The 26,275-nt window shown below is 32.2% G+C and overlaps 1 protein-coding gene across 1 annotated transcript in view; it reads right to left on the bottom strand.

Annotated features, from left to right (window-relative positions):
- The window catches only part of LOC140442745 (glutathione S-transferase-like), a 40,248-nt gene that overhangs the window by 10,520 nt on the left and 3,453 nt on the right, over positions 1 to 26,275 (bottom strand). The window contains exons 2-4 of the mRNA XM_072533720.1: positions 17,523 to 17,669; positions 7,116 to 7,283; positions 2,604 to 2,743 (exon numbers count right to left, since the gene is read on the bottom strand). Coding sequence (XP_072389821.1) covers positions 2,604 to 2,743; positions 7,116 to 7,283; positions 17,523 to 17,655 — 441 coding nt within the window. The 5' untranslated portion in view covers positions 17,656 to 17,669. The remainder of the gene's footprint in view (positions 1 to 2,603; positions 2,744 to 7,115; positions 7,284 to 17,522; positions 17,670 to 26,275) is intronic.

The following is a 26,275-nucleotide window of genomic DNA, read 5'->3' as shown; positions in this document are numbered from 1 at the left end:
ATCCCACGACCTTCAACTTTGAATGCTTATAAGATTGCCAACAAAATGGTAGAAGGCTAATTCTTGTTTCATTCTCTTCCTAAAGCCGTAAATTTTCATAATCCACTGGAAAATATTAAAAAAAAATTTTATCCCGTTAAAAACAATTATTTGTGAAGTTGTAAAATTGCAGTTATAAACATTTAGAGCTGCAGCGCCCCCTATGTATCCTACAAATTTCTAATTTGCAGATTATTGTAGCCGGCTTCGAAACGAAGATTTAAAAAAAGAGTTTTCTACGACCAATAGGAGCCGAGTTAACATTTTTTTTTTAATCAAAGAGGCTTTATTAATAACAATTAAGAAACGAATCTGGCATCATTTACTACATTTGTATTCTCCTTAAATTAAAATCATTATTTATTGTTAAAAATGACGAATAAAGTTTATCTTTTTTCAATGTAGCACCGAAACCGCATGTGGCAAACATTGCGGATGCCGTAAGCACGGCCTAAAATGTACGAGAATGTGCGAAAATTGTAATGGGGAGAGTTGCGAAAATTGTCATACTACTGAATATGAACTAGATGACGCAGAAAAAGAATATGAGAGTGAGATGGATGTTTTGGATGAATTGTTATATGATTCTCAGGAAATTGTACAACCTACTAAAAAAAGAAAAATAAATAAAAACTTAGCATATTTCTGATTTTATAAATATTGAATCTAATTTTAAAACCATATAAATAAATTACAATTATTTTACTGTTTATATCTTTGTTTTACTAATTTATTCCTTCTATCAAAGTAATTTGCAATTTAAGATATACGTATATATAATGTTTATTTTAATCTATTAAACCAATTATTTAATTTCCCATGAAATTGTACTAAAAATCTAGTTTGACCAAAAATTTTTAAAATCAATTATTTTGAGTTTGTTTTGGAAAATAGATTGTTTTTAAATAGAAATTTGAATCATTTGAACTTTACTTTAAGATAATTTTTCACTGATAAAAGATTACACAGCGAGGCAGAGTAAGTATTAAAAAAAAGATAAATACTGAAATAATAGTAGTCTATATTTTAGAATATTAAATTTTTTTAGAAATGGGGATGTTTCATGGGGATGTTCTCAATAATAATTTGGTAGTAGATTACGTTTAATAGTATTGTAAAAGTAAAAGAATAAAAAAAATTTTTATGGGATTGGGGGTGGTTTCTTAAGGGTGAAAGTATTCCAGATGTTATTATTTCAACGAGCTACCCCAGATTAAAAAAAATCATCGAAAGCGGTTCATTTTTCACCGAGATATTGCAAATTTTTCCGAGCGAATTCGTTTCTTAATTGTTATTAATAAAGCCTCTGTGATTAAAAAAAAATATGCTAACTTAGCTCCTATTGGTCGTAGAAAACTCTTTTTTTTTAATCTTCGTCTCGAAGCCAGCTACAATAATCTGCAAATTAGAAATTTGTAGGGTACATAGACGGTGCTGCAGCTCTAAATCTCTAAATGTTTATAACTGCAATTTTACTTCTTCATAATATAATTTCATAACTTCATAAATAATTATTTTTAACAGGTTAAATTTTTTTTTATTATTTTCTAGTGGAATATGAAAATTTACGGCTTTAGGAAGAGAATGAAATAAGAATTAGCCCTCTATCATTTTTTTTTTGGCAATCTTATGAGCATTCAAAGATGAAGGTCGTGGGATAAATTAATTAACGTATCTCAGTACCAAATTAAGCGATCTAGGCCTACTATAGCTCATTCGATTCGTAATTTTAATGGCTTGAATGTAATATATTTGAAATAAAAATAGCAATTTTGCAATATATATTACGTTTTTTAATTTTGAAAATAAATTAAATTGAACGTATACCGGCTCAAATTGAAGTTCTTTTAAAGTACGTTCATAATCTATACAGAAATTGCCCATTAAAACACTTACTTTACGGGTCAAATTGAAGGTCTTTTAAAGAACTTTCATAATCTATACAGAAATTACCAATAACAACACTTACTTTTGGCAAAAAAACTTAATAAATACGTATTTTGCACCTATAAACGATCATAAATAAACAATAATCAAAAATTTTTTGTTGAATAAACTGGGGGATTGTTCCTGAGGTTGCCCTTTATAACCAAGGCCACATTGCATAAATTCCTGGATTACAGTGTAAAATCACCCTTTTTTTTTCCACAGCCTGGCCTAAAAGGAGAGTTTGATCCTGGGTATACCGATGATTCCATCAAACTTATAATTTGATTTTAAGCTTTTAAAATTTTCTGTGCTTTTGGTTTTTGCAATAACGATAAACAAATCGCAAAGCCAATCATTGGAAGTTTTGGGAATCAACTTGGAGATTTCATGTTTCGCGCATGGACAATTAGAAGTTGCGTGTTTATCAGAAAGAACTAAATTATTCTTTCTGTTAAAAACTTTTTCATCCATAACGTTCTTTAGTATTTTTTTTTGTTTTTTTTTGTTAATTTTAAGTTAGTGAACTTTGAGACATTATTTAATTATTCAATTCCTAGGCGGTATGAAAGTTCACCTGGTCAGCTAGTACATATAGAATTTTTTTTAACATTAAATATATTAACAAAAAATATTACCCTGTTAGTAACAAGATGACCTTCATTCTTTCTGGCAGCTTCATCAAGGACTGGTAAGTATTTATCCATCAATTCATTCAGTTTTTTTAAGTTTTGCTTCTTCTTTTCTTCATTAGGTTCATAATGGAATTCATAAGCAGCTAAAAATAATAACAATGTTGGTTGTAATATAATATTATACAATTTTAATCCACTTGGAAACTAAGTTCCTGTAGCTGGCTGTATACCATGTATCACAAATTTTTTTATTTCAAATCCTTCATAAAAGGTATATAATAAAATACCCAAAAGGGCTATATTACAAATACATTACAGAACGTTTTCGGAATGTAAATTCCATCATCAGTGTAACGAAGTATACATGCTATGAGCCACTTAAATATATGGGTTAAAACCCTTTAAATGTTATTAATTTATAGATAATGGTACATTATATATTATTATAAATTAGGATGTTTAAGTTACCGTTGGAATTGGTAACATGGCAACGTATGGCTCTACATAGGTTACATGGTCCTGAGACAAAGTGTCTTCGAGGACCTGTTGATAGGAGGATTTGAAATAAAACAATTTTAATGTTACACGAACTGCGCTTTAAATGTTCCTGATCTACTTATTATTAAGAACTACAGTTATTGATAGTGTTATCGGAGAATGCGAAGAATATGGCTTAAAACTTAATTTAAAAAAAAAAAAATAAATATAATTATGGTAGTCAGAAAAACACCGGTAGGTAGCTACATAATTACTGCTACAGCATATCGATGGCTTGATTCCAACAGTGGCTAACTACAAAATCGTCGTTTTCGGTTAAACGAAATTTTAAGTTTAACCCTGTTGATCAAATCAGGTCTTTCAAATAGAATTATTGTTTCCTTATAAAATATTAGGTTATCATACTGACAAACACTTTAGATACAACAATAATAAGTAGTTCTTTAAATTATTCGTCTGGGGAGGGTTTTGCGAAATAAAATGCACGTAGCTACATTTGGAACTTAACTTTATTTTAAATTGAAAAATGAATACTGGTTTTCTACAATATTGAAACTACTATAAACTTTATAGAAATATCTAATAAATAAACAACGGCGTAAACTTCTTGTAAAATAAATATTTCAAAAAAAATCTTCTTCTTCCTGGTCATTTATATCGGGTAATACCGTCTCTTCCTCAATATTCGGATCTCCAATTAGCTGTCTATAAAAGGCTCTGCAATCGTCGGGAAAATTTGCGGCACTACTAATTTCTTTTAAGTTTTTTAGTTTTGCAGCCGATATTTTTCTTTTTTCTTGATACAAAGGTTTTAAACATTTTTCCATGGTGGACATTGTAACTCTTCGACCTTTACGGGGAACAATCAATATTTTGTGAAATATTTCTTCATCTAAATGGGTTTTAACCTGCATTACAAAAGGATTAGCTTTTTCATAACGAATCCACTTAATGTCACGCCAATTAATCACAGTTCCATCTTCAGCTTTGTTTCGATTAACCATTATAAGTTTTGCAAGGGGTTTCCAATCAATAAAGGTAAGTTCAGGTGTTGTATAAACTTCATATTTTGGAGCATTTCGTTTTGCGTTCTTTGCAATAGTTACCCATTCATGCGGCAAGTATACGGGGATATTTTTGGCCGCGGTTTCTATTCTAGCATGCATTGAGTCGCATTCCATTTGACTGTGACCAGAGACAAGAAATTTTTGATCGATTACTTCAATAGGTAAAGCCTGAACAGCATACAGAAACATGGTAGCAACAAACTGATTTTTGTTCTGACCACCGCAAGTGTCACTGAATAGTCTAACACTTTTAATTATTTGGGAGAGGCTCCTAATATGGTGGAACAAGCAAGACGCTACTTCTGAGGGCCCACGTCCACCCTGAACCTCAGTCCACATGAAACACTTACCAGTATTATTTCCAGTATTGAAAATCGTAAAATTATAAGTAGCAAGTTTGGTTTTATAAAATAGAACCGGATTTGTCGGATCTGTTGGAACATACAGGATCTGTTGCAGGTCAAAATTACAGGAGTGTATGGTTGAATCATTTAACGCAGCGGCGATTTTATCAGAATTTTTTTCATCTCTTGCTCTGTTCTTTAATTGTATGTGGCAATCGTAATTCTGCTGTAGCGTGGTCTTGTCTGTAGGATTTGCTTTTTCATAAGTAGTACATGTCACATACTGGTCTTTCTTTGGTGTGTGAAAAGATAAATTAAAATGATTATTAAATACTTGTCGGTAGTATGATTCTTTGAGACAAGTTTTATTGTTTTCTATGCACTCTGATTGATAAAGTTTAAACATGGTAGAAATATTCAATTTTGGATCTAAGTAAAATCTTTTTGAGTCTTTGCGGCAATAATGAGATGCCATGGTGGGAAACTTTTTGATATGTTCTTTCAAAAATGTTAGTGATTCATCGGATATTTTTGATGTTCCATGGCCGCCCCTTCTATCATGTTCAGTAGTAGTACTATTGGGGAAACGTTTTTTAATTGCAAAATTTAGTACTCCTTTTTTTATGCCTAGAGTTTGTAAAAACATTGTCTTACATACTCTTTGACGAATATTTTCAATCATAAAATGAAAGTTTAAAGTTCTTGATCGTCTTGAATTTTCCTCTGTTACGATCCTTCTTTTGCAATCTCCAACTTCTACTAAACTATTTATAAAATCACGTTGTCTATCAATGCTTCCAAGTTTCCAGTAAGATGTAAAAATAAGAAGTCGCTGTTCCTTGTCTATTTTTGCATTGCATTTGAGCCTAAAATTGTAAAATATGAAGATTAAATTTGTAAAAAGAGTAATATATACATTACCTACAACTGTCATTGCAAGGTTTACCCATTGATTTTCCTGGTACGTAGTTACCCTTGCTACTAATATACGGGTTTCCACAGTTTTTTTCCATTTTGCGAATGTTTTTTTTCCAAAGTTTTGGTTGTCTTCGTTTCGGGTTTTTTCGTTCTCTGTCAATATTGGTCTTAATCGCTTGGGAATTAGAAATAATTTCGTTAATATTCTCAATACTACTATTTTCATTATTCAGGATGTCGTCACTTCCTAAAATATCGACAGGTATTTTAGTTTTATTTTTTAACTGAACAATATTACCTACCCGAAAATGAGTTCTGCGTATCCTCATTGTTAGGTATATAATCCATATCACGATCAGAGTAGTCAGAGTCAGAATCAATTACCTCCTTCCTAGGTTGTTCTTTACGTTGGTCTAGAACAACAAAAGTATTAACAGTTAATGCTGAATCCCCATTTTCACCATAGACAATCAAAAAATTATTCAAAATAATTTGAAAACCATTTACGACACTTTTTATTTTCTTTGAATTAGAATTTTTTATTTGTAGCATGGTAAATTATTTTAAATTATTTGGGTGTTCATATTCAGTTCATTGTTCTCTATATTTCCCTTATGCGTTTCTTTAATTAAATTGGGTAAAGCAACATAAAAATAGGAACCATAAAAGGTACGTCGGTGTAGAAATTTATCGTAAAAATAAAAGGGTTTCAACTTATTTTGAAAAATTATTCAGTCTAAATACGTGTGCTATTACTCATAAAAATGTTAAAGGATAGTATTCTTAATATCAATTTACCTTCAGCATGATGGACAATTGCATCGACGTAAATTGACCGATTCGGAACAGATGTTTCATTATTACTTAAATCCGCTTTTAGTCCTAAATTTAATATTTTTTCCGCTCTGGAACTCATTTTACAACAACACTAACAAACACTAAAATATACCTGAAATAAGTAGATACTCTATAAACTCGGTATGCTTGTAATTACAACAAACACTGATAATAATAATTAAATTTAATTATAGGTTATAATAAAACAAATGGCGCTAACTTCACATACATCGAAAGATGTCCCTTCCAAAGGTGGCTATGTGTTATTAGCTACTTATGGAATTGCGAACTACGTTCATTGTGTACATAGATACTAATGGTTTTATTAATTCTGGCGCCAATTTTAAAATTAATGCAATTCGCCACATTTGGAACAAAACTTAAAGTAATTATGCGGTGTACTGTGTAAATAGCCCAAAAATGGAAAAATTGTAGTTAGCCACATTTGGAACCAAGCCATCGATATGGTACTGAAATAGAAAAAACTGAGAACATTACTAATCTCGGTTCAAAGACAGACCAAAGGTTTTTATACACAGTTAAAAGTGGCTTTTTACAGTGTACAAGTATCACTTATGAGAGTTTGATAAGACAAAAAACGTTTTGATGTTGACTAGTTCTTTTTATAATTATTACAAAAAAAAGAAGTTTTTATACTTGCTTTTTAAGTTTTAAGTTATGGTATACAGCGAAGGACTGCTAATTTTACCTTTATAAATAACCAATTAATAAATAATGTGACTATATGACCTTCTTTCTGTCTTTATAGACGGTATAATTGTTTTTATTAAACTCCGTATATGACTTGTTAGCGCCTCAGAACCTTGATTAATAGTTAATAAAATACATACTTATTAAGAGCTCGGACACAATATTAACTGCAATTTCGATTTCCAAATTTTCTTCATTAGTTTTTCCTACCAAACCAACAATATTGGCTACATATCTAGCCAACGATACTCCTTGTGTATACTTCTTACCATCAATTTCCAAAACTGGTAATTCTCCAAATGGAGTTTCTAAAAAAGATTATTTTAATTTATTTTAAATCTATATATTTATTGCTCCATCATTACAACTGAACATATCTTCTTGAATGGTCGAGTAACGTTATCGGAAACCTGATGACGAGCTGAAAATTGTAGACCTTGAAACCGGTTGTCCAAGATACAATTAAACCAATTGTAAGTATTTTTCCTTTTAATACCTATTTAGAAAATGGACTTACATATAAAAACAATTTAGCATATACACAGTTCATTAATGAGGAAGAAAACCAATGGAATAGCATTCAGTAGAATACGTCAAATGTTTTACTGCAAAGTTATAATCGCGGAAACGCATGAAAGAACAACGAATGAATGCCCTTAGGGCGGGGTACTATCATCATCTCTATGATATAAAGGTGTACATGATTTGATCTACGCGTTTACCAGCCCAGGAATATGAACAAAAGGCAATACAGATAGACAAGACCGTCAATAGTAATCAAGGGTAAATTTTCGGACAATGACTTAGACATGTATTGAACTAAACTATATTGAGAAATTGTGTTTTAAAAAAACTTTTCTGTGAATCCTTCTAGTTGCCTGCACAAATAAGCGGCAGCTAAATGGTTTATTTGAAATAGTCACTATGGACTTACATATTATAGCAATATCCTGACTGATCATCGTGAGACTAAAAGCTAACATCATGGAAACACAATGCTGTGTTAAAAAGTCAGTCAAAGCTCACTGACACCATATTTGAAGAATCTATCTTTGATACAGGTATGTAACAACTGCTTTGATAAATTTAATGATAGAAATATGTAATAAACAAAATATGGAAAAGATTAAACGTCATTTTGTACTTATAAACAATATAATATCGCTATTTCATTTTAAATACTAAAGGTGAAGACCGGTCAATTGTATGGAAACTTAACACAATTTTATTGAAAAGTCAGAGAAAAGCATAGAAAATGTAATGAGAGTTTGAATAGTTATTTTTATTAGTTTTTTGATTAATTATTGCAAAAATATCTTAAAAAGTCGATTTTTTCGAAAATTGTTACTAACTTTTCTAAAAATGCACAAAAAACTTTAATTTAAACTGTAAAAATTGCAAGAAGTTGTACTTAACAGTTATTGCAAAAGTCAAATTGTTAATCCCAAAAAGCTTTTATGTATAACGTTATTATGCGTAAACTATTAAGTCTACATAATCTCTGAAAGCACCAAATTGAAGGGAAGGGGTTATTTTTTCAAATTAAATCATTAAACGATTAAAAAAAATTATGTTAGATATTGTAGCACTTGTATTTTCTTTCGTATGTATTAAAAATCACCTTGTATGTGTTAAAACACCGAAAAAGTATTTTTAATCCTTTTGTATCGCTGGAGTTGATAATAAATACATTTTAAAAATTGTTTATTTAAGACAGATGGTATTTCTTTGATCGAGATGCCGCTTTAGGATATTTTCAGCGTAAAATAAACAAGAATATTTCCGTTTACGTTTGGTTTATAGTTTATTCCATCGAGTTAGAATCTATGGAGAGGGCATCAAGTGACTAAAAACGACCTCACTTCGGCCATATTGCTATGATCGTTTAGACAGATCGTGTATGATTGTTTACATTTGTTGTTTCTCGAATATTTTTAGTTTTATAATACTTTTATAAAAACTGTAATATTATATTATTGTGATAGTGCATAATAATGGTTTCTTGTTCTCAACGTAGTTCCAGTAGCAGAAACAATGTTAATAAAAAATCTTCAGGAATAACGTTTCACAGGTTAATATACAAGTATGTAAACAAAGTAATGGCCCGTACTTCAGAAAATAAACTAATAGTATTCATCGAGATAGATCGTGTTATTCTTGAGAATACTCAAATATCTATATCCTAAATATCTTAAAATTTCTTATTAACTACTGCAACATAATTATTTTTATTTCTACATAGTAGAAATAAAAATGTTGATATTCAATTTTGTTTTTTTAATATAACTTTTCTAACTTTGTTATTTGAACTAAATTTTTAAGTGTCAGTTAATTTGTAGTTATCAAATATATAAGTTGTAAAACGAACGTATTTCTTTTATTTCATATCGTATATTCATTTTACCCTTTACAATACTATTTATATTATTATCTCTTTTAGATGCAACTTGTTACTTGACTGTATTAATTTATCTTTATGTATAATAAGTCGTGTTTTTAGTGTTTACCGCGGGATAAATAAATCATAGTTTATTAAAAATGTATTGCACTTTTTTAGATTATAATTAAATCTTCTGAATAACTAGTCATATTTGTATAGTGGTTTTAATATAATCGAGTCATGCTCTGATCCCACCGCCATATTGATATGATCGTTAGCCACACCTAGTGACGCCGTTTTTAATACACACGTTAATATGCTCATAGCTTCTCCATATATTCTAACTCGATGGTGTATACCGAGTTGGGTGAACGATTTTCAAAGATTATGAGATAACTCTCAGTGAAGCCGAATTCGTAATGTTTTTTCGTTGTTCATCTTTTGTCATGGGAAAATGTGTAGTGTGGTGGCAGTTAAATGTGGAATTTAAGTGAGGTTGGTTTAAGATCTTGACGGGAAAATTAACCTGAAGCTCGATGATCCAGTGCCCAGCTTCCATCGTCTATTTGTTTTCCCTGGTCATTTCAGATCATTTTGCAGCTTGTGAGACGCATTTCTTTGTTTTGTAGTGTTTTTGAGTCCAGTTCCAACCGCAAAACATTTAATATTGACAATAGTCAGTGAAATCAGATACTCTTTTTTTGTTAAAAATTTTTAAAGTAAAAATAGACATTTTTCATCAATAATTGCTTTCATGACAAGTTAAAAAATTGTAATAAATAAAATTATAAATATTAGGGATTTGCTAACTGTCATTTGGTACATACCTAACCATACATTTTGAATTTGTTTTGTTTTGTTTTTAAAAAGGTTGACCTTAATGTAAGCTCCATTGAAAGATCTAGATGATTTCAATTTATTATTAATTAAAGTTCTTATAGTGTCCCCAAAGTCTAGAGTTGTAAACAGATAACATCATTGTAAGTTGTTTTTTGTATTTTATTATTATTTGTATTTGTAACTGTTTATGGTGAAATAATAAGAAATATGTAATGTTTCTCCCTAAACCAATAGTAGTATTATTTCCTTTAAAAAGATTCTAACCCTTCTCATGTATTTTTTAGGAAAGAAAAGCCTATCTTTCCTTCCAGCAGGGAGATTCTTGTAAGCGGCGTCCATTTTAAACAGCTTAGGAACTTCCTTGTGTAGTGTTGTCCAGGAAATCCACGTGAGTACCTTTTTGATTCACTTTTTGTAGTTACCCCAATCCAGTCCCTCTGTTTTATTCACTTACACACGACCCAGCTCTCCAATCAAACCAGGAGTAGCCATTCGCAAACGTTCCGGTTTGTTTTGCTCACCCTATCCCCAGCCCAGCAATTTTTGTCCCCAGTTTTCAACCCCCTATAAATAATACCCTATGTGGTAGGCAATATAACTGCTTCAATTTTATAAAGGAGCTCTTGAAACCTAATGTTATAATATTAAAAACCCTATCGGGCTACATCACAGAAAGTTTTCGGAATTAATATTCCATCATCAACTAGATGTACATGTTAAAAGCTACTAAATAAATGAGTAAATACCCTTTAAATGTTGATATATTAACTTTGAATTACATTATTTAACTTTATAAACTATGATGTTTAAGTTACAACAGGAATGGATAGCATGACAACGTAAGACTTTACTGGAGGTTACTAGTACTGAGACGAAGTGTCTACGAGGACTTGTTAACGGCAACTGAGTCCGAGTCAACTTTTTAGCAACAAGTCCTCGTAGACGTTTCGTCTCAGGACTAGCAACCTAGAGTGGAGTCTTACGTTACCATGTTATCCATTCCTATTGTAACTTAAACATCATAAATTATAAATTTAAATAATGTAATTCAAAGTAAATTCAACAACATTTAAAGGTTTTTTACCATGTATTTAGTGGCTTCTAACATGTACATCTAGTTAGCACTTAATTCCGAAAACGTTCTGTGATGTAGCCTGATAGAGTTTTTAGTAATATACCTTTTATAAAGGAAATTTTAAATAAACTTTTTGTGGTACATGGTGTACTGCCAGCTACAGGAATTTAGTTTCCTTGTGGATTATGTATATAATCCACAGAATATGTATACTAGATTGGGTATGGATTATGTATGTATATACAATCCATATATTTCATAGTAAAATAACTAAGATGCATCAACATATAGAAAATTAATTTTTTTTATTCGAAATGTTGGCATTTTTGCACGAATTAAAAAAAAAGTAAAATATCCTACGAGTATTAGAACCCGAGCTAGAGCTCTGTTTTTTATTTCTCCTTTTTATCATTTTAAAAACCAAACTCATAAATTCAAATTTACAAAAGTCGCAATATCTCCGGTTCTAATCAAAGAAAATTAATGTTTTTTTTTAATTTGGGATATGACGTTGCATAGGTTATAAAAATTAAATTAGTTAATTTGTGAATTATTTATTTAACCTGTGAAAATTTTGCTTTTCTCTTATTATTATTAGTAAAAAAGTTTATGAAATGATAGGTAATTTAAATATTTATGTATTCTGGTTATAGTTTAAAAATGAATTTTACAAAAAAATTAATTTTTTATTTGAACATTAAATCTATAAGTGTTAATTTATCTTGACTTATTATTTTATTATTTTCTTGTCTGAAAAACATTACAAATATATTTTAAACAAATTTATTGTTATAAACTTTGTATAATTATAAATAAAAATAGTAAAATTAAGTACGTAAATAATTGAAATATGTTTATGTATACCATAATTAATTACCTAATTAATTACCTACATAATTTTTATTTAGTTAGAATTATGCAAAGTTTATAACAATTAATTTGTGTAAAATATATTCTTGAATTTTTTTTAAGCTATTTTTGCAATACTTACCCAACAAATTAGTAAAAATAACTTTAGAACATTTTAAAGGATTTTCTATTCTTTTTTAGTAAAATTGTGTTATTTTTTCTTATAATTTACCGGTCTTCGGCTTAAGAATTTAAAATCAAATAGCGATCTTACATTGTTTATATATTGTTTATCAATAGAAAATGACGCTCAATCTTTTGCGTATTTTGTTTATTATATATTGTTATTACCAAGTCTATCAAAAAGCAATTGTTAGATACCTGTATCAACGAGTGTCATGGGAAAATCGTTAGTTACCTGGTGTAACATTATTTAACAATATTCTATAATAAAAAATTAATTAAAATCCTTTGTAAAAGGTATATATTTAAATATTTACCTTTTACAAAGGATTTTAATTAATTTTTTAATATATGGTATACAGCCAACTACAGGAACGTAGATTCCTTGTGGATTTTAATATTCTATATCGTTCCAGACGGAAATATTTGCAGTGATAGCATGCATTGATAAAATCATTAGGGCTGCAGAAAGAAAAAATGAATATTTATATAAAAACTCAAGCGACGATATAAACAGTATCCACTGATCAATTGAAAACTGATTAAAATCCTTAAGGATACCCTTAATAGCCTGAAATGAAAAAAGAACGAGTGCTAATATGCATGATCGAGCACTGCAAATTTTAGAATACTTAGTGATATGGGGTGAGTTTCAAACTCTTCACCCAACTTTTTTTGAACCCCTTAAGAATGCTTTAAGCCGTGAGTGCGACTTGTATTTGAAAACTTATGCTCATGAAAATATCACACATTTTAAACTTGCTTCCATTTTTAACAGAGCCGCAGAGCATAATTTGAGAGTTTTCACGATGGACAAAGGAATATCCGGGTTCCGTGCTGTTGGAATATTGCCCATAGATCCTGATCCTAAAAAATTCTCTAAAGATGATTTCTGCTTAGTAAACCACACTGAAGTTTCAGATATACATATAATAATGAACTTAATCCTAGATTACCAGACTTGTTTAGCCGCACGTGATTACAGGACTATTGTAAATTTTACTACATATAAAAAATGCCTTGTAATTACAAAACGTATATTTAAAATCTGAACAGGAGAGTTTTTATCACTATAATAACATATCTTAAACGAATAAAAAATAGAATTGGTTAATGTTTTAAACACTCGGTGCAAATTTTTCCACGATGCCTACCGCATATCGCATGCTTTCATACTTGGCAATATGTACATAGTTGTCATTCGCCGTTTTTGGCTTGTACAATAAAAACAAATTTTTCTTTTTCTTTCTTGATATGTGGGAACTTCTTCTGCAGCAGGTATCTTTAAAATGTGAGCTATATCGTGATGAATATTTCGATGTAAAGTAGCGGTTGCGAATCTTTGTCTCGTCCATGGTTCGGCAAGAGACTGGCTCAAATCAACCATATACGGGTACCAAGAGACGGCCTTTTTACCTCGTTTTGATGTGTTGTATGCGTAAATGACATAGGAATTAATACTGGCTATATTAACCATATCATAAAATACACACAACGGCTATCTTTGGGTTTTCCTGTTACAACACATGTTGGAACACATTTGGTTAAAAGTATCTACGCTTTGATTTTGTGTTATGTAATTTTTTATAATTACAGGCTTGCCTGTTTCTTCTGAGACTTCTGCCGTTTCGTGCAACGTTGAAAGCAGTAAAACTAATTTCTGTTTTTTAGGGACGTAATATAACATAGTTTTTTTCTGGTCAAAACAGAACATCGAAGAATTTGCATTTCGATCTTTTAGTGCCAAGATCTCTGTGGGAATTTCTTTTTTGTTTTTGCGAAGAGTACCTAATGCTTTTAATTTATATGGCTCTTGTAACAGTTCATCGACTAGTTTCACTGACGTAAACCAAAAAATTGTATTTCAAATTTTTATAAAAGGTATAAATAAAACACCCAAACGGGCTAAATCACAAATACAGAACGTTTTCGGAATGTTAATTCCATCATCAGTGTAACAAAGTGCACATGCTATGAGCCACTAAAATATATGGGTGAAAACCCTTTAAATGTTATAAATTTACAAATATGTTACATTATATGTTATTTAAAATTAAGATGTTTTAGTTACCGTTGGAATTGGTAACATGGCAACGTATGGCTCTACATTGGTTAATTGGTCCTGAGACAGTGGCTTTGGATAGTGGCTCATATCATATGCACTTTGTTACACTGATGATGGAATTTACATTCCGAAAACGTTCTGTATTTGTGATTTAGCCCGTTTGGGTGTTTTATTTATACCTTTTATAAAAATTTGAAATACAATTTTTTGTGATACATGGTATACAGCCAGCTACAGGAACTTAGTTTCCTTGTGAATTTTGACGTAAACCAGTTGTCCATGGTTATGTTTCGATTTGATCCATGGACATATTTTGTTAGTTCTTTGATATAATGCTCTGCTAGTGGCAAACCATTGGTATTAGTTTTCTTTCCAAAATAGGGACTTGCATCCAACATATTGTTACTGGAGGAATCACATAACATAACAATCTTAATCCCGTACTTTGAAGGTTTATTGGGGATGTACATCCTGAAAGGGCATCTTCTCCGGAATCCTAGCAGCTACTCATCAATTGTAAGATATGATGATGAAGTATATCAAATGCGGCATATTTCAATGAAAATATCCCATATTTCACGGATATGAGTGAAAGGATCATTTACTTGTCTCTCTTTCCTTGTTTGCTCTTCGTCAAATCCTATACAATTTAGTAGAAATTTAAAGCGATTACAACTCATACACGCTCTGTAAAACATTTCTGAAATGGAAGTGTTAAACATATATTTTGCAGATAAATGGTTATCTTTTTTGCGACAGAAAGGACAAGAATTGCAAGTAAGGCTCGTAATTCTTCAATTGATATTTGAGATACATTTTCATGATTATTATGTTTCTCAGCTTGTCTTACAATTTCTGCATTTATATGTTGCAAAATAATTTCAAGTAGCGTGTTTGGAAAGAAATGTAAGAAGTGTTCAATAAAAGTATTACAGTTTTTAGCAGTACCTCTGGGACCTGATACGAAGTGAATAAGATTCCTTGCAGCTGTCGTTCTTGATTTATGGCGAACTTTGGTCGACTACCTATGACCATTCTTGCCCTTAAAACTTTTTTTTGTTGCGACCACTACATACTTTAATTTTCCAGATATAGACGTAGAAACTTTTTCAATATCCGAAATGGCATCTTGCCCTGTCGGTTCATTAGAACAAGGAGATACAATCAAATTTTCGACAGCTTCATTATCCGAGTGTGAAGATTCTATCTCCAGATTATCTTCTTTTCTCTAAATTTGGAAGTTGAGCACAGAACGACACCACAAACAACTAAGTCGAGATATGACGAAACTCTGCAGAGAACTTCAACAAGAAATACCAAACCCCAACCGGGACCATCAAGATTTGATAAAACTATCCAGAGAACTCCACCTACAAATACCAAACTCCAACCGGGACCTTCAAGAAACTATGCACAAGACTCCACATTATAATGTCAAATTAAAATCAAACCAGCGAGATAAAATCCATCCTGGAAAGTCAGAAAATGTTAAAACTCAGTCTAGTGTATCTATTGAAAAGCTAGCGCCTCTTCCTGTTAAAATTGTAAAGAAATTAAATTACGTGCAAAACAAAACTTTTGCACGTTTTTACTTTTGAAATTTTTACTTACACGCCACTAAAAACTCAATTAAAAATAAAACAAGAAAAGAAAAAAACTATAGAGATAAAAAAAAATGAAACCAGGAAAAGAACAACATGAACCATAGGAACACGGACTACTAGACCAAAAAACGACCTGTAAGCAAGAAAGCTGGAGTGAAAAACTTACATTTTGTATGAATGATGATTCTGAGTCTGAAAGTCATGATGAGAGTAAGCTTTGTAATGACGATGAACTAGAGGATGTAGATTGAACATTAGAAAATGAGTAGTGTTTGATCTGAGGTGTTTTTTAAGTAATTTTTTTTTTCGAAATCTGTAAAACTTTAAACCCTTTTTTATGGGAATAATGTTCCCGATAAATACAAATTTCAGTATTTAAATTAAGGAAATTTGTGTGCACATATAAAACTTTTTGTAAGTATTTGTCCTTAGGTGCGCAGGAATTCTCCGGTCTCTCCTATCAAAGATTTAGCTGGAGTTTAATGAAAGAACGGGGTTTCCTACAAAGGTCTTTTGAACAAGTTTCAGAGATACGTATTGTCTCGTCTGACGTAAAAAGAGAAAAATATAAGGAAAGATAGCAATCATCAACACGACAAATAGCAAGGTATTGAAAAATGAAATATCAAACTTGAATATTACACTATCTGTGACGTAATGGGCCAAAAAATAATCCACGTCCACTTAGACAGTGGACCCACTTTTTGTTCTTGTGAACAGTTATAACAGGTTAAGGGCGAGGACGACGAACACATGAGGACTTAAAGATATGGTCTCCAACTACTTGACGACCGCACAAAATATGGGCCTTAAAAGAAACAAGAAAAAAACCAAAATTTTGGCGTCGATGCCAAATAATAGAGATAGAGCTAGAAACGCCGAACTTTAGCATAGATCACTATAATTTTGAGATAGTAAATAATCTTTTTTCTCTCATAACAAACGATAATGACACATCTGAAGAAGTAAATCGAAGTGTACTAATAGCAAACAAATGTTATTCTGGACTACATAAGCAGATAAAAAACAGAAATTTAAGCCAAAAAACTAAATTAACAATATATAGAACACTCATCCTACCAGTGCTTACATATGGGTCAAAAACATGGAGCATAACCAAAACAGACGCAAATCGTCTGCTGGTCATCGAAAGGAAATACTACTGTGATAATGGTATTTAGAGAAGGCGATATAATTTCGAATTGTACGAGAAATATAAAGAAATAGTTAATGATAGATATGTAATATCTTTCATACAAATAGCTATGCTTAGATAGGCTGTCCATCTGTCAAGATCAAATAAAAATTTCCCACCCAGACGAAACCTATTAGCGGCACCAGTAGCAAATAGGAGTAGAGGTAGACCAAGACTGAGATGGAGGAATGCCAGTAAACTGGCGAGATGGACTGGGGAAGGTCGAGGCTCAACTAGAGCTGTAGCACCACTGATGATAAGGATAATGAAAATCAAATCATTTTACTAAATACATTAAGTATATTTAAAAAAAATAATAAACATAAATGCTTTATTATTGTTACAGATTATCTTACTTGGTTTTAGACTTGGCCAATCGGCGTGCTCGATTCGAACGTCTTCAAAAGGAATTTCACCATAATGGAACATAACTCTCGCAGGCTCTACTCTTCCGGTAACGTTAAAGTAGGTAAGCTTATAATGTGGCATTTTTGGACAAATTTCTAAAACATAAAGAATTACTTTACTTTTATAAAAAGTAATGGTTTAAAAATAATCACTGTATACTATAAATTCAATAGGATTGTCAGGGCAGACATTTTGTAGTTCGTTAACACTCGGTGGTAAGCGGCTATATATTATATATTTATTTCTTTATTAGCACACAAATCCACTTCTCAATTATCATTTTTGACGGTTACATCTGTTGGAAGTCCGAACTAGAGAAGGTGCCTTGTTGCGAAATTTATTATTTAGTACCGCTTGCAGTTTATCCGTGCCATTGAGGTATACCCTGAATGCCAATAGAGAGGCAGACGGACACCGTTATTTCTTTTCGAAAGTAATATCCTTAATGCAATACGGCAACATTGTGAAAACTCACCCACAAATAACCATTAAAATCAGGTGGGTGGTAGTATTTCATGAGCGTACCGTAGGGTAACATCATGGCACCAAAACCAACGTGCAGTACATCTGTTAATAAACAAAATAAAAAAAGGTGGTTGTCTGTGAGAGAAAAGCAAATGATAAAATCGGTTTATGAGGGATTGCGTAGAAGATATCCAGATATGCTTATAGAGGACGTCGCGGCATTGTCTGGAGATTTAACGAAAGTATCGGCTCGTACGGTTTTCCGAATAATTCAAGGTAACAAACCTATCCAAAAACCAATCCATAAAGGACGTGCAAAAATTATATTGGACGATACTACGAAAAGTATAATCCGAAGAAAAGTTCATGAATTTTATTTTAGGAACGAACTGCCCACGTTAAAGACTATTCAACGAGAAGTTAATGCAGACGCAGATGATACTTTAAATAAAATATATATAAATAAAATAAAATATATATAATAAAATATCCATGAGAGTATTACAAACAACTTTACATGAAATGGACTTTCGGTATGTGAAGAGAAATCGGAAAAGTTTGTTGATCGAGAGAGACGAATTAGTGATGGCGGAGAAAATATTTGCAAAAAATTCGTGCTTTTAGACGACTTGGTAAAAAAATTTATTATACGGACGAAACGTGGTTGAATGAGGGTCATACGACATCCAAAGTATGGCAAGAATTGAATATTAAAAGGGCGCGACAGGCTTTTATTGAGGGACTTTCAACCGGCTTAAAAGCACCCTCGGGCAAAGGAAGACGTCTCATTATAACGCACATTGGAAGTGATTCAGGTTTTTTACAAGATGGTTTAAATGTGTTTACCTCAATCAAAATGGGCGATTATTATGAGGATATGAATTCGGATGTGTTTGAAAAGTGGTTTTCGTCTATACTGACTCTTGTAGATCCTGGTTCGGTAATTATAATGGACAATGCACCTTATCACAGCCGTCGTATGGAAAAAATACCAACTTCTGCATCTCGAAAGGCAGATATAATAGATTGGTTAAGAAGTAAAAATATAGATTTTGATGAATCCATGATAAAGGTTCAACTACTTGATATAGTGCGCGAACATAAGAGTTTATATATCAGATTTGCAGTAGACGAAATGGCACGCGAGCATGGCATCACCGTATTAAGAACTCCACCGTATCATTGTGAATTGAATCCCATCGAGCTAATATGGGCAAAATAAAAATGAGGTAGCGCAAAAGAATACAACCTTTAAATTAAAAGATGTCAAATTATTATTAGACCAAGCCATACAAAATATAACCGCTTCCAACTGGCAGTCATGCATTAAACATACATAGAAAGAAGAAGATAAAATGTGGCACGTAGACACGCGTGTTGATGTTCTTATCTAGCCCATTATCATTACTCCAGGAGAAGACAGTAGTGATAGTGAATTAACAACAGGAAGTGATTCAGAATAAAAATATTTCTTTAAAATAATAACTAATAGGTACAGTTCTATATTTTTTGTTGCTACATTCGGAGACTACCTGTGAGATCCTTCGTCCTACCTGGTTAAAATATTGTACATTCTACCGATCTCAAAGTCGATCACAAAGCGACTAGTTATTTCGAAACTATTACCTATTTACAAATTCATTCACATTTACTTAAAACTCTCATGTAGAAATTGATTGTAAATAAAAGTTCAAAAGAAAAAACAAGGTTGTTTCGGGAATTCTATTATTTCCATTTTAATCGTATTTAATTGGAAATTTCCAGGTATTATATTTGTGTTCTTGGAAATTGCTCAATTTGAATGCTACGTCGTGTTTAGTTTAAAACGTATATTATGACTAACGAGGGTTTTTCAAAAGGTTAATCTGACAATTCATCTACAGTTTGATGTCTTAACGGTGGAAAATTTTATAAAAAGCAGTGGAAGATATTCTATTGGGGAAATGCAAGGCGATACAATAGTTATTAGTTATTTTACGTTTACTACTAAAAGTTTCGTTTATATTTTTAAGTTATTTTCTTTCTTGTTTGTTATGAATTTAAGATATTTATAAATGATAGGTTTTGTTTATTACAAATTATATCGAACCAGAAGTATATTCGTGACATTTCATTATTATAAGGGAGAAAGTTTTGAATTTAAAATATACCTAATTTAGCACCTCGACACCGTAAGGTACAAAAGGACGGCTCAAGTAAGTAAGTATAATTTAGCATTTGAGATGTTGTAAAATAAACATAAACATATTTCTTAAATTAAAAATAATATAAATGAATAAAAATATTGTGTGTACATCTGGCTTACACAATTAATTGTTAAGACGTAATATTTTGAATATAATATTTTTACATAACATTTTAACAAAATATATTTAACATAAATTAACAATTTTACCGTTGAGACAAAAATGTTTTTATGTGCAAGTTTCCTATTATTTTTCTTATTTTAAAAATATACACGCCACCATTGAACTACACGCGTCTCTCATCTCGGACCCCTCGAGGATCTATCATTTCTAAGCATAACCTGACAATCCTATTGAATTTCGACTATAGATATATATATATATATATATATATATATATATATATATATATATATATATATATATATATATATATATATATATATATATATATGTATATGTATATATATATATATATATATATATATATATATATATATATATATATATATATATATATCTATAGTCGAAATAGATATATATTTTTGGGTTAATGTATATAAAATAAGCAGGGGAGAGTTAGATAAAATCGTTTACCTCATAATTCTCTTCTAACTGTCTACTGCCATCTATCAGACAATGTTAAAATTAGTATCCCTAAACTGCAAACAGTCGTTTATATTCATTTCTACATCATTTGAGCAATCTGTGCCGGAGCCGTAAGACCTCGACTGCTTTTTTAAGTATATAGTTTTTTCCTCTACTGAATAACTAATGACCATTTCAAAATTTAATACATGTAACCTAACATATTAAAAATTTTTGGAATTTTATCAGCCCATAGAACAGGCGGGTTTTAGAAAAGGCTATGGAACAAACGATCACCTACTGGTAATAAAAAATCTTATAGAAAAATGCACTGAATATAATAAACCACTAGCTTTAATATTTGTGGACTATGAAAAGGCATTCGACACCGTAAATCAACAAAAAATGTTGGAAGCCTTGAGAGAATGCCGAATTGACTATCGGTATATAAATATAATTAAACATATATACCAAAACGCAACAGCCAGTGTTAGAGTGGGTGATCGTCAAACCCAGAAATTCCCGATACAACGTGGAGTACGCCAGGGGGACACCATATCGCCGAAACTGTTCACTACGCTTTTGGAATATATATGTAAAAGGGCAAAACTGACCGACAAGGGCATAAACATAAACGGAGAAAAGCTTAGCCATCTAAGGTTTGCAGATGATATTGTACTAATAGCTGATAGGATAGATGAGGCCAAAGAACTTTTAAATCAGCTCTACCTTTCCTCGCTAGAAGGGGGATTGAAAATAAATATATCTAAAACCCAGATGATGACAAATCTTGTAGTCAGCGAAGATATATGCGTAGGAACAAAATCCATAGACCAGGTAATGGCCTATAAATACCTAGGTCATGAGATTCGCATAGGAAAAGATAACCAAACCGTTGAGCTTCTCCGTCGTATAAGACTGACTTGGGCAGCCTTCGGCAAGCTGAACCATATTTTCAAATCGTCTGATATACCAATATGCCTTAAAAGAAAAACGTTTAATCAGTGTGTTTTGCCAGTGTTAACTTACGGTGCCGAAACGTTGACCATGACAAGGAGAACAGTTCAAAAGATCCGTGTGTGTCAAAGGGCGATGGAGCGTGCTATGTTGGGCGTTTCACTACAAGACAAGATCCCAAATCGCCAGCTACGACAAAGAACAGGAGTGGCTGATGCAGTAGAGAGAGTAGCAACACTAAAATGGAACTGGGCAGGTCACGTGGCTCGAATGACAGACAATAGATGGACAAAGCGGATACTGGAATGGAGACCAAGAGATGATGCCTACCGAAGTAGAGGTCGTCCACCAACACGTTGGACTGACGATCTAAAACGTTGTCATAGGAATTGGATGCAAGAGGCACAAGATCGAAATAGATAGAAAATTATGAGGGAGATTTATGTCCAGCAGTGGATAAGCGAAGATTGAATGATGATGAACCTAACATATTACCTTTAATTTGGCTAAAAATTTTAAATATTATTTCATAACCTAAAAATTTAAATAATTATTAATGTTTTGTTTACGAGTTCGACAAAACCGGGTAGTCCGAAAATCGACAGAACCGGTACCCGATTTTATTTTCGTACGGTTGGATCATCCTCTATAGTACCTGGAGTTCCATGGTAATTTCCAGCCGCCGCTCGTGAGGATGAACGCAGGTTCTTCTGTTCCATCCCCTGATTGACGTCGGTTCGATGTGTAAATCGATGTGGTCTCGATGTATAAATGAGACTACTCTTCTCTATGCGTAGGAATACCGGTAAAGTGTCGACTCTTTGAGTGGCCATAGATTGTGAAATAAGTCCCTTCCGGACCTTTACTTATTTCGAAAATCACGTTTAGACAGCGAAGAGTTCACTTCGGGCCGTTACCTCTCGTGAATTAATTCCAAGTCCCTTCGGACCTTTACTTATTTCGAAGAAATGGTTTAGCGGCAAAGTTCTGCTTCAGTTCAGCAATTCGGATTAACTTTAAGTCCGTTCGGGATGTTATTTATTCCTGACCGTAGGTGATCTATCGAAACACTGTGGCAGTTCGACAAGATCTGAAATAGTTCTAACTCGATCCGACTTTTATCTATTTCAAAATCAATATATGTCTGAACAGTGAAGTGTTCTCCTCGAGCTGTTTGATAGTCTTTGTGGAATAATTCTAAGTCCGTTTCGAGTCTTTTATCCCAAACAAAGGATAGTCGAACAGCCAAGTGCCGGATTCCTTTTCTTCTGATGATTTGTGGTGATAATCTCAAAGTCGTAAGACCTTGTATTTATCCACAGCGATTAAAATAGATATGGAACCGTTCTTCGTGACGAAGTCACGGTGAACGGTTCCATATGAGAAACATATGGTGAGAAATAAAACGCAGAGTTTCGTAAAATGGGCTACTGAGCCAAAATAGGCCTTACTTGGTCAAAATTAAGAACTAGCGTAACCTCCGATGGGAAGGTACGCTGCTATTATGTATTTCCTAGTTGCATATGCGCAGCGATCTTTAGTTGGAGAGTCAATACAATCGTAGATAATAAATCTCGTGATAATTGGCCAGCCAGAGTGACAATCTTTACCGTAATTGATCCACTCTGGCGACATTATCAGACCTGTTGATATTTCCAGTTTCAGCAGCGCTTCTTTTGCTTTTAGTTGACTACAACATGTCGCATTATAAAAGAAAAACTACTCGTCAGTCATGGGATCAAGTTTTGGGGGTATCACAAAGTTAAGTAGTAAGAAAGGTAGGAATTACCTTCAATTTATTTCTGTTTTTTTATTTTAAATAAAAATAATTTTAGGTGTGGGTTGGTACAAGCAATGTTTAGCGCTGACCAAGAGGAGCGTTGCTGTTGAGCTAGCTTCGCATATCTTACAAATTGAAAACAGACTAATCGGATTTAGCTTAACTAAGAACTTTCTTGCTTACGAACTAGCCGTACAGAATAACATCAACCACAAATTTAATGCAGAAATGAAAATGGCTGGTAAGTGGTTTTTGTCACAGCTTTCAAATCTTCGATTAAGGATTCCAGAAGTGACTTCAATTGGTAGAGCTCTAGGATTTAACTGAACAGCAGTAGGAAAGTTTTTTACTCTTTTACACAAATTGATGACCAACACAAGTTTTCTACTGAGCTCATGTGGAATGTTGATGAAACAAGAATTACAACTGTATTCAACAAGCAGTCTAAAGTTATTTCTATAAAAGAAAAATGACAAATTGGTGCTCTGGTTTCCACCAAAAGAGGAACCTTGGTTACCACCAAAATATGTATGAGCAAAAGTAGTTCCTATATGCCTACAATGCTGATTTTCCTAGGAAGCTTCCAAGCACTCAGCTTCTAGACCACGCATCTTCTAAATCATTTGCTGAGTTCCTCGCAAGTGGATGAATCCGAACAAATATTTTTATTAAATGGTTTAAAAAGTTCATCGAGTTTGCTCACCCGACAACAGAAAATCCTGTCCTATTGCTTCTAGACATACATACGACGCATACAAAAAGATTGGAGTTAATACATTTGGCCAGTGAAAATCATCTTATTATTATATGCTGATCACCGCATACTACGCACTGAATGCAACGCTAGACGTATCATTTATGGCCCGTATTAAACGCCTTAAACGTATTAAACACCTATTATGGAGAGGAAATAAAAAAATGGATGCGTTAGCATCCAGGAAGACGTATTAAAATTTATAAAGTGGGAGAAATTTCTGATGAGGCTTTTGTTAAATCGGCAGTTATGCAAACTGCAATAAATGGATTCAGAAAGTCTGGAATTTATCTGCTTAATCCTGAAGTTGTTCCTGACTTGATATTTACTCCCTCAGACACTACAGACCGAGAACTAAATATACAAGAAGATGAATCTACGACATCCAAAGCTCCGTAATCCACCTATCGATTCTCCCTAACCAAGCTATAGCTGCTTAAACTCCCACACCGCAAATTATAGTAACATCTCTTTATCTCCTAAACAAACCACCACCAAATCTGATCGTTTACAAGCAAGATTACCAAAACCAATATGCGATTTTTTAGTCTCTCCAAAAGAGCTTTTTTCTATCGCCAAGGCAACCAGGAAGCCACCCAATTATAACAGAAGAGAAAAGATTGCTATAATAATATCTCCTTATAAGTCTGAGTTGGAAAAAAAATTAAAAAAATCTTCAGTCATAAAAAAATTAAAGCTAAATGAACCGGACATAACGGAAAAAACGTGATAAAAAGGGCTAATGACAATCCGTGTCTATATTGCAATGAACTTTAATCAAATAAAAGGCAGATATCAAGCACAGTTTATTTATTAAATCTTGCCCAAGTACTTTCGCTCCTAGAGCATCCTCAGGGACATTTCCTGAAATTTAGCCTATTCAACAATCTACATATAACAATAACAATGCTACATTCTAATCTGAAATTAATTATTGTACTATCGGTCAAGTATTCAAAATTATTTTCACAAAAATATTTAAATAGTATTGTATTGTCATTGTTTGTTCATTGATACTGATTGTGAATAATCTATGAATCTGTAAACAAAAAATGTTAAATTTTTACTTTCTTGCCGATATTAATAAGTGCATTAACAAGAATGAAACGAACGAATGTAATGAATCATAACAAATCGAGATTTTAATGATAATTGGTTGTGGAGATCGAGATAAAGATTCAATTACCAAAACTGAAACAAAAAATTAAAGAAAGAACCATGTTCAAGATCTCCCCAGAAGTGGTAGAAAATCAATACCCAAAGCCAAGAAACAGTACTGTGTACTGGTCTTTCAAGAAAATTGCAATGCCAATTCAACGCAGATCGCAAAAAAATAATGTCTATCAATCAGCTGTTGTTAGAGTACTAAAAAAGGAATTACTATTTTAATTGAGAATAAGCCACAATTTAAGTTTAAAATAAGTTTATTGGCGTTTCAATTTCCACTTCGGAGGCTAGATGGGCTATAGAAAATGTCACACCGAGAGTGCAGTACGGCTAATATAGGAATGCACAATTGCCGGATTTCACGCCTTGTGCTTGGCGATACAAACAGGTCCAAGTGGTAGTCACAGAACCGTACCCAGATCTCTACGCCGGGCTCTGTTATTTATTATAAAATAATATATTAATAAAATAATTGCCTTCAAGTAGCCAAATAAGAGGCATGAATTTGAATAAAAAGACCTTAAGTTTTTAGCGAGAATTTTATTATAAAACTGTATACTTTATTAAACTAACAAATGTATTTTAAATTACATTTCTTGATAGCTATAAATATACCGGGTGGAACCTCCGGTAACTCGATTTCCGTGCACCCAGCCCAATATCCAAGAAAAACTTTTTCTTTTGTAAATATGTGAAAAATTATCAGGAACGGGAATATCGAAAAAGCTTTATATAAACATTATGTTGTGAAGCATACTCATCAAGATAATACTTATCGTATTGATCTTTAAAAGCACGCGCTGC

The sequence above is a fragment of the Diabrotica undecimpunctata genome, chromosome 6 (assembly GCF_040954645.1).
Source record: "Diabrotica undecimpunctata isolate CICGRU chromosome 6, icDiaUnde3, whole genome shotgun sequence".
In the NCBI taxonomy this organism is placed as follows: Eukaryota; Metazoa; Arthropoda; class Insecta; order Coleoptera; family Chrysomelidae; genus Diabrotica; species Diabrotica undecimpunctata.
Note: the sequence above shows the minus strand (reverse complement) of the source record. Positions and strands in the feature narration are given on the sequence as shown.